At 36.7% G+C, this 14655-nt stretch overlaps 1 protein-coding gene and 1 long non-coding RNA gene across 4 annotated transcripts; both read left to right on the top strand.

Annotated features, from left to right (window-relative positions):
• Window positions 1-646: 646 nt before the first annotated feature.
• Window positions 647-13971, top strand: LOC107219740 (zinc finger FYVE domain-containing protein 9). 3 transcript variants are annotated; one of them, XM_015658066.2, is made up of 16 exons: window positions 647-935; window positions 1176-1295; window positions 1915-4311; window positions 4594-4820; window positions 5078-5177; window positions 5306-5382; window positions 6519-6696; window positions 9322-9543; window positions 9623-9745; window positions 9854-10018; window positions 10365-10524; window positions 10679-11094; window positions 11213-11456; window positions 11535-11655; window positions 11763-11924; window positions 12057-13971. In XM_015658066.2, exons 2-16 carry the CDS (start codon window positions 1238-1240, stop codon window positions 12210-12212), a joined length of 4806 nt encoding a protein of 1601 aa, XP_015513552.1. In that variant the 5' UTR covers window positions 647-935; window positions 1176-1237; the 3' UTR covers window positions 12213-13971. The 3 variants fall into 3 exon arrangements, with proteins under 3 accessions (XP_015513552.1, XP_046601500.1, XP_046601499.1); XM_046745544.1 differs by having other exon boundaries at window positions 658-774; window positions 6582-6696; XM_046745543.1 differs by having other exon boundaries at window positions 658-774.
• Window positions 8160-8949, top strand: LOC124295469. Its single transcript, XR_006905404.1, has 2 exons — window positions 8160-8511; window positions 8596-8949. It is a non-coding gene; the product is annotated as an uncharacterized LOC124295469 (long non-coding RNA).
• Window positions 13972-14655: the final 684 nt, after the last annotated feature.

The following is a 14655-nucleotide window of genomic DNA, read 5'->3' as shown; positions in this document are numbered from 1 at the left end:
TCTAGGTGAACAGTAGAGAATGATTTACTGCCTTTTCTTATTACTATTAATCATGGTTTTTTGCTGATTCGAAGTTCACGGTACGACTGTATCATTCTAGGCGATACATTATTGTCCTACTCTTACCGACCAAATCAATTGAACGTGACGTCATTGATTCACCTGACTTATTAATGACAGATTAATGACTCATTCCTCCAACGTTAATCGAAGTTTAAACTAAGTTCAGCCTATCTCCAAACTATGCTGTCAAAATTGAACGCCGTTTAAACTGCGTCGGAGGAAACGGGCGTTAGTTTGATTACAAGCTATCGGAAGAGAAGCTTTGTGAGACTATTTAGCTGCTTCGAATGACACGGCTCGTTCAATTCCCCCTAAAATTACGGGGAATTGACATTATATTTCAAGTGGAGGTACGAAAATCATTTCAGACAACGAACCTTGAAAAATCCGAACGATCTATGATTCGGTCGGTAACAGGTAATGATAGAGCTGTGCGCATCGCTTCGACACGTGATTCTGCATACGCATTACACACTACCGACCTTTGTATACACACGAAGAAGACTCACTTTAGTAAACACAAGGTAGGCGTACTTTGCGCGTAGAATTTCATTTGTCAAAGCGAGTGGCTGATGTTCAGCGGAACGGTTAGTAGGACTCGCCCATTCAAGATGGCACTCTGACGTCGCGTTGAAATGTGTCATTTTCGGGAAATAATTTGATATTGCTGAATTTTGACGCTGTATAACGCGATGGGAACACCCGAGAAGTGTGAGTCGCTGTCCGTCGCACGCTTGGCGCTCAATTTTCACTATTTTTAATTTCGGCGCATATTAATTACGGTAAATCGCGTTCGGTCTTTTTCGCGACCTCCAGTTTAAAGCGAGAAATTAAGTTTCCAAGAAAAATCAGTAGCTGGTAGATAAACGAAGGTAGGTGGTGTTCAAACGTCACCAGGTTTTTCTTTGTTTAGAATAACAACAGCATCGTTAATCGCTCCTGCATAACTACACTTTCAACTTTATCGCTACGTGCAATTTATCAGCACATTTGTGACATGCAAATGCATGCTCATAGTATTTGTGAAAATCTAGTTACATAGGTATGCCAAGAGTTGGTTTACACCCCATGCTTATCTAATCCCTCGCTCCGTGTTGTCGGACAATTTTCAGCTACGATTTTTCATCCACTATTATCAGTCGCACAAAACGTAACGTCAACCGAGGAGAACACCATGGAAAAGTTTGCTGTGGATATCGACAAAGTACTTGACGAGCTCGAATTCAACGAAGGTTAGCAATCCAATTTGCTTCCCTTTATAAAGGATTTTATAACGCATTCTTAGGGGAAAATAGAAACCATTCTTCCCGGAATGTAACATTTGAGTCGGCGTGTCTGTACATGAGGGAAATAATAGAATTCCAATAATCTCAGGAAATTATACTTTATGCAACAGTCACTGGAAATGTTTTGTATATATTTTTCAGTGTGTGTTTATTTTTTATTTTCCTTTATTTATCATGTATAACATGGTATATAAACATGAGGATAAACTTTTTTACGCTACTCATAATCAACATCCTTCGATAAACAAGCTGCACTTTTCTTTCCAATGTGGTTTATATGGTATCTTGTCTTCTGGACATGTCTTAATTCATAGTGCAAATACTGCATTATAAACTTCGATCTTTAAACATGATAAAAAAAAATTTTGTTTGAACATAATGATCACTGTATACTTTATCATCCATGCTTATCTTGAACAGAATCTGTTTTTAGACTGCATTACAATTTTTGGAGGAAATTAAGAACACATTGCATGAATTTTCAATTCGAGTTCTCCTTTTTGGCTTGAAGGTTTTTTCTATCTCCAATCATTGTTCACATCCAGAATTGAATTTTTATTTTCAGATCGTGCTGAACAAATTGCGTCTATTCCATTGCCTGGAAATAACGTTAACGTTGATCGTCAATCCCAATGTTTACCTCAAAGAAATCACAATCAAGCAGCCTTTGAGACTGTGATTGTGCCAAACGTAACACCAAGTGAGAGCCTAGATGAAACGGCTGATGTTCATAGGAGTTCGGATGTCAAAAGGTACGGGGAGTATGATAAAAACACTCGTGACTTAAATATTCAAAAAGGATTTGCAAGATACGACAGCACAGATGTGGGGAATAATTTTTATTCCCAGGAATCCTCGTCAGCAAATAAAATACAGCACAAACAGTCTGTCGAAAGCTATGATTCTGACGCCCAAACGTTGACGATACACAACGACATAGCGCAAAAGCCTCTACAGAAAAAACAAAATGATGCTAGTGGTATTAGTAGTAATAGTAACAATAGTAACAATAGTACCAAATTGAAAAACAGTTACGACAAGAAATTAAACCAGCCTAATGCCAAACCAAGTGTGAGCAATGTGTTTAGCAGTTTAAACGAATACATAAATGCATCTAGTGCTAAAGTTGATAATGTAGATAATATAGTTATTCGAGAAGATACCGGTCACAAGGTGCGCGATGGAGATTCACTTCAAATTAGCGATACGACAAAAGATCTTAATGTTGTTAAAGATAACTGCGGTAACTCGTCGAGCTATACTTCAGAGAGCAGAGTAGAATCAAACATAGAATGCAGAAGAGACGCTGTTAGCAGTGTTAGAAAAATCTCAACTGTCGTACCGCCAGAGTATCAAAATATTTTATTACCCGTTAAATTAGAAACCGCGTTGTCCGACGCTAGAGAAACCAACGAAGTTAAACTTGAGGAGAATATCAGTTTGTTACCAAATTTACGTGAAATTGACAAAGAACCTTTGTATACAAACACAACTTTGCCGACTGTTGTCGACAGGCCGAAAGAGTCAAAAAGTATTATAGACAGGCCTGAGCACGTTTACGAAAACGTTTACATCGGCACGGACATTCCGAAACCGCAGGAACTGTACACGACGGTTAATAAAGCGAAACCGAAGCCACCCGAGCTCAAAGCTCAAGAAGAGATAAAGCACACGTACGAAAACGTGGACTTTGACGAGCCAAAGAAAGTGGGAAAGACTGACGGCAAAGAAAACGTGTACGAGTGCATATATATTGGTAACAGAGAAAATTTTCCAGAAACAACGACGGAGTTAGAAATAGCAGCTAAAAAAATAACCGACCAATTACACGTGAGTGAGAAAAATTCGGACACCGAGGCCAAAGGGATTAATCTTGCCAAGCTGGTATTTCAAACTGTACAACTTGGCACACCGGAGACGGAAACCAAACCGGTCGGCTTCAGTCATATTGACGATTTATCGGAGGAAGAATTGAACAAGTATTTGGCAGATTTGGAGGCTGAAGAAAGAGCCCAGGAAGCGACGACGTCATTCGAAAATTCGGTACCGAGCTCATATCGAGATTCCGACAATCTAGCGAAAAACAAATTTCAAACTATGCGTGACGATGAGGACGCGAACGAAGCGCCAATATTTGAAAGCGTTACTATTGGCGAATTGCCGGAAGTATCGAGTGTAGAATTGTTGGAAAAAGCCAAAAAATTTCCTGTCATCGACTACAGTAAGAGCGGTCCGAGCAGCGAAGGGACTGCAGATTTTTTAGTGAGGAAAGGTTCCGAAAAATTTTCCGAACATACAAAGGTTATTTCCGAAGCGAAGGAAGAGAAGGGAAAGGGAAGAAAAAGCAAAAGGACCAATGAGAAAATGAGGAAAACCTCGGATAATTCGGAACCGAGTGCTGAAAACATTAGAACTGAAGACGATGATCTGAAACCTGTCGAAGTCGAGGAGGTTAGCGTAGTCGCGGTAGAAAGTCCAGACGAGAGCCTGGAAACTCATGAAATTGCGTCTGGGTCAGAAATCAGCCAACAGGCGGAAGAATCCGGAATGGAAAAAGATAAGAGCTTGCCCAAATCTGAGCAAGAATACCAAATCGTTGATACAAACTTGAATCAAAATTCAAAATTGACCGGTAAGGACGAAGATGCGGAGACCGAAACCAACCAGATTATCTCTGTCCCCAATATGATGACCGGTACAAATTTGAACAACCCAAATAATGCACATGCTTCCGAATTATCTGCCAATAATAGCAGCTCCATTCCCAACGACGTCCAGCAGTCGTCAGAAAATAACGTTCAGACCCGAATTGACGATATTCCAACAGATGTTGAAAACTGTGAAGTTAGTCCTGAAAACAACACAGATCCTGTGGAAAACGACGAAGGCACAGAACGACCTACCAGACCCCTAACCTTGGACATCGTATCAACGGTCAATATGGACGAGCAAAATGTTACAGGTAAATATTTGATTTACCATGAAATTTTGAAATAGTAATCTCATTAAACACTACACAGAAATTTAAAAATTCTTCATCGTTAGATGTTTCCTTTGTGAAACTGTATAGGTCTATATCCGCAAACTGTCAACATTGAAAACATCGATACCCGACAAGCATGTGAAAGCCTGAAATTCTTTACTGAATTAAAATGTACCCTTTCTGCTAGTTTTTTACTGTCGTCAAAGATTTTCAACAAATATCAACAGGCCACACACGATTTAATCAATAGATGATTCGTAGGATTTCCTGGTGTAACCCCTGGAAGGCTTGAGCGAGTCAATCTGGATACCGAAAGAGAAACAGAAACTTCTCCCAATGCTTCTGAAACCTCGTCGTTGGAGTCTGGTATGGTTCTGGGAAAGCAGCCACCATTTTGGGTGCCCGATAGTGAGGCACCTTTCTGCATGCTATGCGAAGCAAAATTTACCGTCATCAAGAGGCGGCACCATTGTCGTGCTTGTGGCAAAGTATGAACTTGACCGAATAAACAGGGTATGATATATGAGTAGTCGGTTGAAAAAGTAGTTGACTGGTAGCGATTTAATATCTCGATAACCGATTATTCAATTCTATCGAGGTTTGTTCTATTGAAAAATAGGTAAGATAAAATTCACCAGTTAGCTTCGTAACATTTTTCGCGGTTCTCACTTGTAAAAAACTGTTCAACCGATTTACTCTACATGTTCGGTTCCACCTGACGCTGTATGGTGGTGTATTCTTTCAGGTGTTGTGCAGTAAATGTTGCGGAATGAAATACCGACTGGAGTACCAAGGCAACATTGATTCGCGAGTCTGTCTTCCTTGTTATCAGTTACTTGTCAGAGGTAAGTTTTCAAGAGTACCGTTTTTCAAATAACGTTCGATCTTCCTTGCCAAATGAGATTCGAACGACGTAGATACATCTGGCACCGTATATGTCTCCGAATATATAATGTTTACGGTAAATATTTAGCCGAGGCTGAAGATGGTGGCGGAGATCTACAAAGCGGTTATGCAAACTTTTCCGGGCACGATATTAACTCGCCGAATGTAAGTCCACAAGTCTTTCAACTTTTTATTGATAACATTATTTCTCTTGTTAAAAAGAAAATAATTTGTAGAAATACTTTTTCTTGCATAGTTTGAATGAGGCGTTTTACTGATTATGTATCTATAAATTGTGCGTAAACCGATGTAAACCTTGTGTGTACATAATTGGTGAAACGTCTGTCCAATACGATAGTTCTGATTTTCTGCAATATCAGTATTATTACTCTGTTTGATAAAAATATTATATATAATATATTTGAAGAATAATGAGTGTAAATGATGCATAAAATACAACGTTTGTTAGCTATTTCCTACGCTTAGTTCTCCATTCTTCTCTAAACAGAAAACTGTTCCGCAATATTATTTAGCATCTTGGAAACGTTGATTACTAGATGTACGTTAGAATCAATTATACTTATTATTTCTTTACGATGGTTTTATCCCCGTTAACAAATTGTTGAATATCTTTTGCTCCAAATGATTTCGCTCTACGCAATTCGATATCATTCACGACCTGTCGTTTATTTTTTTTTTTTTTTTCATTTTTCTCTAGCCTTTCTCAACTCTACCCATGTTTCATTTTGATTTGAAGCCATCATGTCACAGTTCATTATTAGTTCTTTTATCTCAAAATTCCGGCAGCATGTTCAACTAGTTTTGATGGCCACTCTGTTATCTGAGTATCAATAAATATTAGAGAAAAAAAAAACAAACTAAATCTTCTGTTACAAATTTTCTTTTCTGTACTTTGCTTTTTTGCTTATTTTCTTTCGGAGATCTGCGTAACAGCTACTCCAGTATAAAATAGCGTGTTTTATTTATTCTTTTTGTTCTACGCATGAATTTAGTTCGGCTTATCCTTTACTTAATTACTAATAAATCAATTTACACTATCTGATTTCTAAATATTGAGATTAGTTTTTCAGCTATTAATTCTTGCATTAATAACATAACATGAAAATAAATGCAGCTTTGATATGAAGTAAGAAAACGTTGAAAAAATTTTCAAGTTGGAAAGACATATGCTTCAATCAATTATTCACGTAACCATTAGTCTTTGTACTAAAATATTTGATTGATCTCCTATAATAACCAAGCCAGTGTCAGGAAATGGAGTATTCAACAAATCGTTATAGGGAAGACAGCCAAATCCAAATAATCCGATGGAGTATTGCTCGACTATACCACCTTTGCAACAGTTAGCCGGTGGATTGCCGTCGCCGCCAACTGTCATGGTCCCAGTTGGGGTGCTTAAGAGAGAAGGGAGCACGAAACAACGACCCGAGGGACAAAAATCTGTCATGTTTAGCGACGGTGAGAAACATTCATTTCTATGCCGCGTTCACGTTCAACTGGAACAAACCTTATTAACTCGAAAATATGTACAAGGTTTTTATTGATCTAATAATTTGCTGATCCCAAATGCACGATGTTTAATTCAGTTAAAATAAATATTGGAAACCATGTCGTTAAATGTTGCTAATGGCTACTAAAAACTCATTACTCTTATCCCAACCAACAGCAAAATAAAAGAATAAATATCAACTGAGATGCGACATATTTTGTGCATGATTCAACTGCACTTTAGATTTTTCCACGTGCTAATTCTAAAATTAGTCGACACTATATTCAGTGTTTTCAGGTGCATTAAAAACAATCAAAAAGCTTATTATTATTTATTTGTTTATTTATTTATAACTATCAACGGAAATAACTTAATATTCCCAAAATACATAACATTAATATAGAATATATAAAAAAAAAAAACAATATATTGTATAAGAATTTAACAAAGTATAAAACTAAAGTGCTTCTCTGGCTAACGCTTTGAAGTGACTGATCGGTTGGTTGAAGATAACCATCCAACCGCTGTTACTATTCGCTAACATACTCAGTTGCGTAATGATGGATTTGTGGGTGTAACTGGCTAGATATTGGTTCGGTATTGCAAATGTGTGTACATTGTGTCTCGATCTTCTGTTTGGCACTCTTAGGTTAAACATTTTCAAAATTGAAGGGCAGTCTATGACACTTTTGTTAGACCAATATTGGACCAAATTTTTTTTCTAAGTTTGACAGGAATTGGGCATTATCACGTTTGAATTGCAGTTTCACTTGTGCTCTGAGGTGCTTGAATTCTAACTAGTCACATTCAAAGTTGTGTTGCCTAAATCTGCGATGTGAGGTTTTCTTTTGAATGATTAGACTTATCAGCTTTTTGCTATACCAATTAGGAAACCTGTTATCATGTTTTTTCTTCTGTGGCACATGTTTCATAGCTAATTCTTGCAGTTTTTGGTTGAAAGTATTGCACATATCATCTATAGGGCGGTTCTCGAAAAGAGATTCCCAGTTAATTTCACTGAGACCTTTATTAATGTTATCGTAGTTACCTTTTCTGAAATTTAAACCCCGTATTTGATTCACCAATGGTACAAACATTTGGCCATATAATAATATCTCAAAAGCTTCGTGTAGTTTGTCGATTTTACTCAGTGGATAGATGCTAGTAGAAATTGTGGCCTTTGAAAACTAGGTAAAAAGTAGATCAAGTGTATTTCCTGAAGAATTTACAAAATCATTGAGTTGTCTCAAATTTCGGCAGTCAAATGCATTGCATACAATATTACAGGAGTTTCTATGAGAGACACTAGGATGATTACATTCGTGTGAGAGATGGTTATTTGTATGACTCCACTTGAAATTAGGTGGGTTATGATCCCAGCAAATATAAAATCGCTGAACAGGTATTTCGAAACAAGCATTTCGCATGTAGCTCTGTAATCGGAGTATACTTGAGAGTCTGATGAGGGGATAAAGTATACATCCCCCACCAAGACTCTACGTTTAATTTGATTTCGATGTATAGTTGTTTACAACTGAAAGCAGCAGACTGGATCGAAGTCGAGTACTCACTGCGATCAAAACACCGCCTCCGGTTTTTTTGTTTCTTATGATGCAGTCTCTGTCACATCTGTAGATATTGTAGTTTGGTGGAAATAGTTCGTGGTTTCGAAAGTTCTCATCAAGCCAGGTCTCTGTTAGAATGATAACATCGTATTCAATCGAAGAGTTTAGAATGTTTTTAAGGAATTCCGTGGTTTTTCCTCTCAGACTACGTACATTTTGGTAGAATACCTTTAGTTTGCGTTTTAGTTTTTTGGAGCCGGTGGCGTTTCATTTTCAACTATCTCAAGGATACGATTTTTACAGTTCAAACCCTTTATGTTGGCATGGAACAGAGATGTGCATCCGATGCATGGGAGTATGAGGCCACCACTGAATTCACCTGAACACTCGGCGCATTTAGACATGCTGGAGTAAATTTGGAGGCACTGGAAAGCCAAAAGCACTTGAAAACTTTTCAGTGAATATCACTTTAGTCCTAGTTGGATAGAAAGTTCAATAACTGCACAGAATCTTCACTTTTCTTGTCGAGACATAACTTTTAGTTTTAGGTGTATGTTGGTACAGTTTAAAAAATTTTCTAAACACTTTTAGCAGCACTTTTGTGTTGAAAAAAGCCGGAGCGAAAGATCTACGCGCCAGCTTAGTTAGCCCTTCAGCGGAAAAAAGACGTAATTTTTTTGTTATTTAAATTAGACGTAAATTTAGAATGTATCAAATAATGCTAATAATATTCACTCCACTCGCTTGAACAAATTGAATTCATGGTATTCTATGAACATATGTAAATGATATAATTTTACACAGCTTCACAGTTTTCTTTTTTTACCTTTTGATTCCGTTTCAATATTTTTTCATGTCCTTATTGCGTTAAATTTGATTTATCAGACGCACCAGTGTTTTTGTTTTATTTTTTTTTCACTACACTCACATGTTAACATATTATTTTCACCCCAATCGAATAAACTTCCGAAGAAGTTTTATGCCCTTTCCCATTTGTTTTGTTTTCAAACACCTCTAAATAAAACACAGGAATAAGGCCTGGCTGTGACCTGACAGAACTTGATTCATCCTGGGATCCAAAACCACCGTATCGGAAAGCTGGAAATAAACGATTGCCTACTCCCCCAGGGCCATCATCCGCTTCCACGATGGCTAAGCGGCAGAATCTTCCGCCACTAGATCCTGAAACGAACAGTTACATACCACAGGACACGAATCTGTTGCCGCCAACTGTAACTATACACAAAGGGCGTAAGTCGATACTAAATTGACGATTAACAGGATCGATTTTAAAGGCTGTACTTGTGCTTAAAGGATACAATCTTTCCAGAAATTAGCTATCACGATGTCTTGGACCAAACGCGGCTGTACGAATCGTTGAAGAACGAGTGCGAACCACCAATAATGTTTGCTATAAACAGGAATCTTTATGCTTACGTGAAAATAACAAATTGTACGTAAAAAAAATGTCAATAATACTTGTGTCGTCTACGTGGTTTTATACGATTTATAATCGGGATACATAATTTAAGGCAAGTGACATTTTCGTTTTTATTTACAGTAAGTTGTTGCGTCAACAGGATATGCTGGAATATAACGTCTAGAGGCTTGGCCTGTGTAGGTCAGGATGAAGTTATTTTTTTAGTAGAAACGTTACCTGACGAAACACTTATTCCAAAGGATCTTCTTATTCATATCAATTTGATATACGTTGAGGCGATCAAAGGTACAAATTCATACTGTATATTGAATATTCCATGTATTGGTCTACCATTAATTTCCTCAACATCTTTCGTTTGGACACATTTATAGAGTAGTTCATTACACCAAGAGAATTTCTTTAAAGGCATGCAACTCATAACTTACTTACTAAGGTATGTTGTAATAAATAACAGGTTGTTACGAAAAAGTTTTTCTTTTTCCTAATGCTGCTCTATGTTTTGTGTCGATTTAAGATTTTTCAGCAACCAAACCTAAGATGTTGAGGAAGTACGACTGTTCCTTATACTCTTATGCATATAGAATTTATGAAAAAAAGTGAATTCAATGAACTTTATCTGTTTCACATTCAGGCAATACCATTACTGAACTTGGCGTATCGATACACCAGGGTGGAAATTTGTTAGGGTCTCGAGAACACGCAGGATTTATTTTTATTCGTCAAACTTTCCAATGTCTACAGAGAATTGTATTACCACCTCCGCCGTTCCTTGTTGGTCTTCTTGTTCACAGGTGAGGCAAATTTAAAAACTTTCCAATACTAACAACGAACGACTAATGCCATCGACGGACTTGCACAATTGTGACAGAATTCGCCGCTCTAAGAGGAAAACCTGTTGTACCTGTAAAAGTGTTGTAACCGTTGGATTGAATTTTGACGTTACAGATGGGAAACGCCGTGGGCTAAAGTTTTCCCACTTCGATTGATGTTGCGTCTTGGTGCCGAGTATCGATACTATCCCTGTCCTCTGGTTTCAGTTAGGTTTCGAGACGCTGTCTATTCAGAAATTGGACATACAATAATGAAAGTACTGGCTGACTTTAGAAACTTTGCCTATACTTTGCCCGGCGTAAGAGGCCTCGCCATTCACATGCAGGACAGAACTACCGATGTAATGTTTCCGAAAAATCGATACGACCAAGTTATCAGGGGTCTTAACAATTCGAATGACCATGTACTCGCGTACGCGTCAAACTTTAGTATAAATGCAGATTCCCACTTGGTTTGCATACAGACAAATACAGGTGACGAAAGCAACTATCAAACGCAGGCAATTAATATCCATAACAAACCAAGAAGAGGTGAGTTCTGTAATTATGCATCTATTAGCCTTTATCCACCTACAATGCAGTGATACGATTTTACCGAGCGCCGCATATCAAATGAAAATTAAAACCAGTTTCACTTCGACCCTTCCAGTCACTGGAGCTAGTTTCGTCGTCATCAATGGTGCGTTGAAATCCTCAATGGGACTATCGGCAAAGTCGAGCATAGTCGAGGACGGCTTGATGGTACAAATAATGCCGGAAAAAATGGAGGCTTTAAAGGCAGCTTTAAAAAATATGCAAGACTTCTCCATCGGTTGCGGTCCGCAAGGTGTTCCAGAACCGGACGAAACTGTAAATATCAAATGGGTCGATAACGACATGCAGTTCAACGTTGGGTACGTCTTGACAAGAATTTTCCTTTACTTTTACGATCGAATCATCACAACTGATTTGGTCGATTTGCTCAATTGCAGAGTGAAGAGTCCTATCGACAGCAAACCAATGGATGGTGTACCGTCAATTAGAGTTCACAATGGTACCGACTACATGGGAACCAGCCGTTTCATACGCTGGACAGAAGTGTTTATCATCAGGGTGAATAGTTTTTCAATTATTCCAAACAATGCAATAAGAAGAGAAGCAAATGTTAGATCATGAAAATTTAAATCAATATTAATTGGTCATTTGATTATTTTATTCAGTCCGACGACCATCCAAACGGCGTTCACGATCCTGTGGACATTAACAGACTTTCAGAAAATATTGCGCGAGCGACTTGTGCAGCATTAGTCAAGTTATTGGATCTACTAGCCACAGCTGGCCTAAGTAAAATTGCAGTAAGATCCACCATACACCCTGACAATGTGAGTATCGTTGCAAGGTTTTTCTTTTTTATCCGTGAAACTTGACTCGTGTTTGCTGATCAACGTTCTTTTCGCTTAAGGCAAACGTGAGGAAACTTACGGCTTTTCTATTTAATCGACGAATTTCTTTAGGTTGGCTATGAGGCGGGTAGTGAAGGAACGCGATTACCACCTATTTACATGAAGAGTCTTGACAACGAACTGATCCAAGTACTCCACAAGGCTGCTCAGAGCAGTCAAGATACATACACAGTGCTAGAATTGATATTTCATGTACTAGATGACTGAAGGTGATGATATATTTAGTGCCAGATTAAAAATTGGTTATTTACATTTCTTCACATCAAGCTGTTTACTGCGATATAAAATATCACGAGATCTCGAATTAGGTATAGTAACATAAAAACAGTGAGTAGGAAACCATCATTATAGAAGACTTAATTGGTACATATTAAGTGTCGCTTACAATGCAATGTATGTTTAAAAAGATTTCGAGATAATCATTACTAGATTTTCATCAGTGTCGAATTTTATCTGCAGACGATTTGTCGGTCAATATTTAAAATGAAAAAAAAAGCTGAAGAAACGTCAACAAACATCATTCGGCCATTATTATTTGTGTAACAATTCACATTCTTGAAATGTGGAGGTAATTTTTTTGTCTTTACCAATCAAGGAAAATTCTTCAACTTTTCGTAATTTTGGTGAAAGCATTTTATTCGTAGCTTCGTATAATTTGATAGGTATTAAATTACGTGCAATGATTTTTGATAATCACTTGTATACGGTGCTTTGTCCAAACACTGGCAAGGAAAGATTGTTGAATAGATCCAACCGAACTAAGGTTTCAAATTCATTACGTTGAAAATAAAACATTTCTCTTCTAATCTTTTTGTAATTGAACATTTTTAAATAACGACACATTTGAACACTTTCTTACATAAAGTAATTCTGAACCAAATATGATGGTAAAAACAATATTGTATTTCTTGACTTTAAATCTTGAACTGAAAAAGTGAAAAGCTATTGTAAAATTTTTAAGCGGCTGCCTAAAGTTGGCAGCGAAAATTGGTAAGGTTCGATTGTGGGACAGTTTTTTGTGAAGAAAACTGAAAAAATTTGTTATAAAATTAATGAGTCATTTACACAATGATCACAAAATATAAGCGTGCAGATTATATTTATTACAGGATGCACGTTAAAATTTGATCTACAGAGTATGTTACGTTTGCATTCACATTTTTATAGTTTAACTCGCGACTAAACAATTTGTACGCAAAAAATAATGTTATATAATCTTTGTAATGTCGAATGTTTTTAATTATTCAAAGTTTTATTGTATATTTTGTTAATTCCTGAGAAAGAGAAGTGGCATGATAATGAGAAAAAAAGAAAAGGAAAATGCTAATGACGATTATTAACAAGGTAAAAGATGCAATTTTTCACGACAACCGAAATGATATAGTTGTTTTTTGTATAGATTAAAATTTCTATCCCCACCTTATAAATGTATTTTGTATCCAGCGTTGTCTAACAGGCAGCATCACACTTCTAGTTATCTCTCAATCATCCCTGTTCAATAGATTATCAATACCTTCAATCACACCACTTGAATTTTACAGATCGCCTTCCATTTCTGCAACGCGATGATTGAATGTTATCCAGAAGTTTGATGTAGTCTTAAATAATAAACGCTGAATGCAAAATTATTGGAAGATGAAGAGTGAAACGAAATCCTCACGGCTCATTATCCGTCCTGGATTAAAGTTTTTGTGATTTCGTTGTAATATTTTCGCAACACCAAGATATTCACTATACCTATAAGATGTATCTATATCATGTATATACATATGAATAAAGATTCAAATTGTACATATTATAAAAATCAAGTCTGTTTTGGAATTGAAATTCCATTCGCATTTTAACGTAAATTTCACAAGCTCTGCAGCATGATTCGTGGTGGTAAAAAATATCGAAGTACGATACATGTTATAAACAAATGTACTAAGTATATTTCTATTATTATAAGTAAAATTTTATTGCGAAAGGTTTGCATATGTTTGAAATATGATATTTAATTTACGAGAAATAACTAAATATTGACATTGCACAAGTACTACTGCACAATGCCACATACGAAAAACTGTTCAAACTTCCACTATTTTAAATCGATCTCTGCAATATTTTCGCCTTACAATTTTTTTTTTTTAATAATTTTATTTACTTTTAAATAGCCCCGACGATAATAAAAAATACCGTACTGATGTCAAATCGACTTCGAGAAGAAATTTAAGCGACATTTAGTAACAATCATTTATTGTCCAAAGTAATCAAAATGAGAAGTAAGACCAAACTGTAAGACTATCGGAGACTGTCTTAGGAAGAACGCTACCTCAAGTACACATTTATTTTTTCAAAAAGTAGACTGACAACACTATGCCACACTAGATATCAATGCGAAAACTTGCTTAGATTATATTTAAAGTAGAAATACGAAGCTCTAATAACTTAATTTTTCACTGTTCTTCATCGTTACTTTCTGTTAATCGAAAGCTGATTTCCGATACTAGACCCTAGTAATCTACATACAATTTACCAAGTGGGACTAAAAATGTAGAAAAATGCGAAAATAGAAAGGCAACAATAGAGAATTTGAACTCTTCACAGGGCCCTGAAAATAGGGGGTAAAAAATGAAGTAATATTTTATTCAGATTCGTAGTCACGATGTTT

Source organism: Neodiprion lecontei, chromosome 7 (assembly GCF_021901455.1).
Source record: "Neodiprion lecontei isolate iyNeoLeco1 chromosome 7, iyNeoLeco1.1, whole genome shotgun sequence".
Taxonomy (NCBI): domain Eukaryota; kingdom Metazoa; phylum Arthropoda; class Insecta; order Hymenoptera; family Diprionidae; genus Neodiprion; species Neodiprion lecontei.
Note: the sequence above shows the minus strand (reverse complement) of the source record. Positions and strands in the feature narration are given on the sequence as shown.

What these genes read in the sequence shown, in the direction of transcription:
- LOC107219740 (XM_046745543.1), top strand. An exon ending in TTATCAGTTACTTGTCAGAG is followed by an intron (nt 5,178 to 5,305) that starts GTAAGTTTTCAA and finishes GTAAATATTTAG; the next exon opens with CCGAGGCTGAAGATGGTGGC. An exon ending in TTACGTGAAAATAACAAATT is followed by an intron (nt 9,746 to 9,853) that starts GTACGTAAAAAA and finishes TTTTATTTACAG; the next exon opens with TAAGTTGTTGCGTCAACAGG.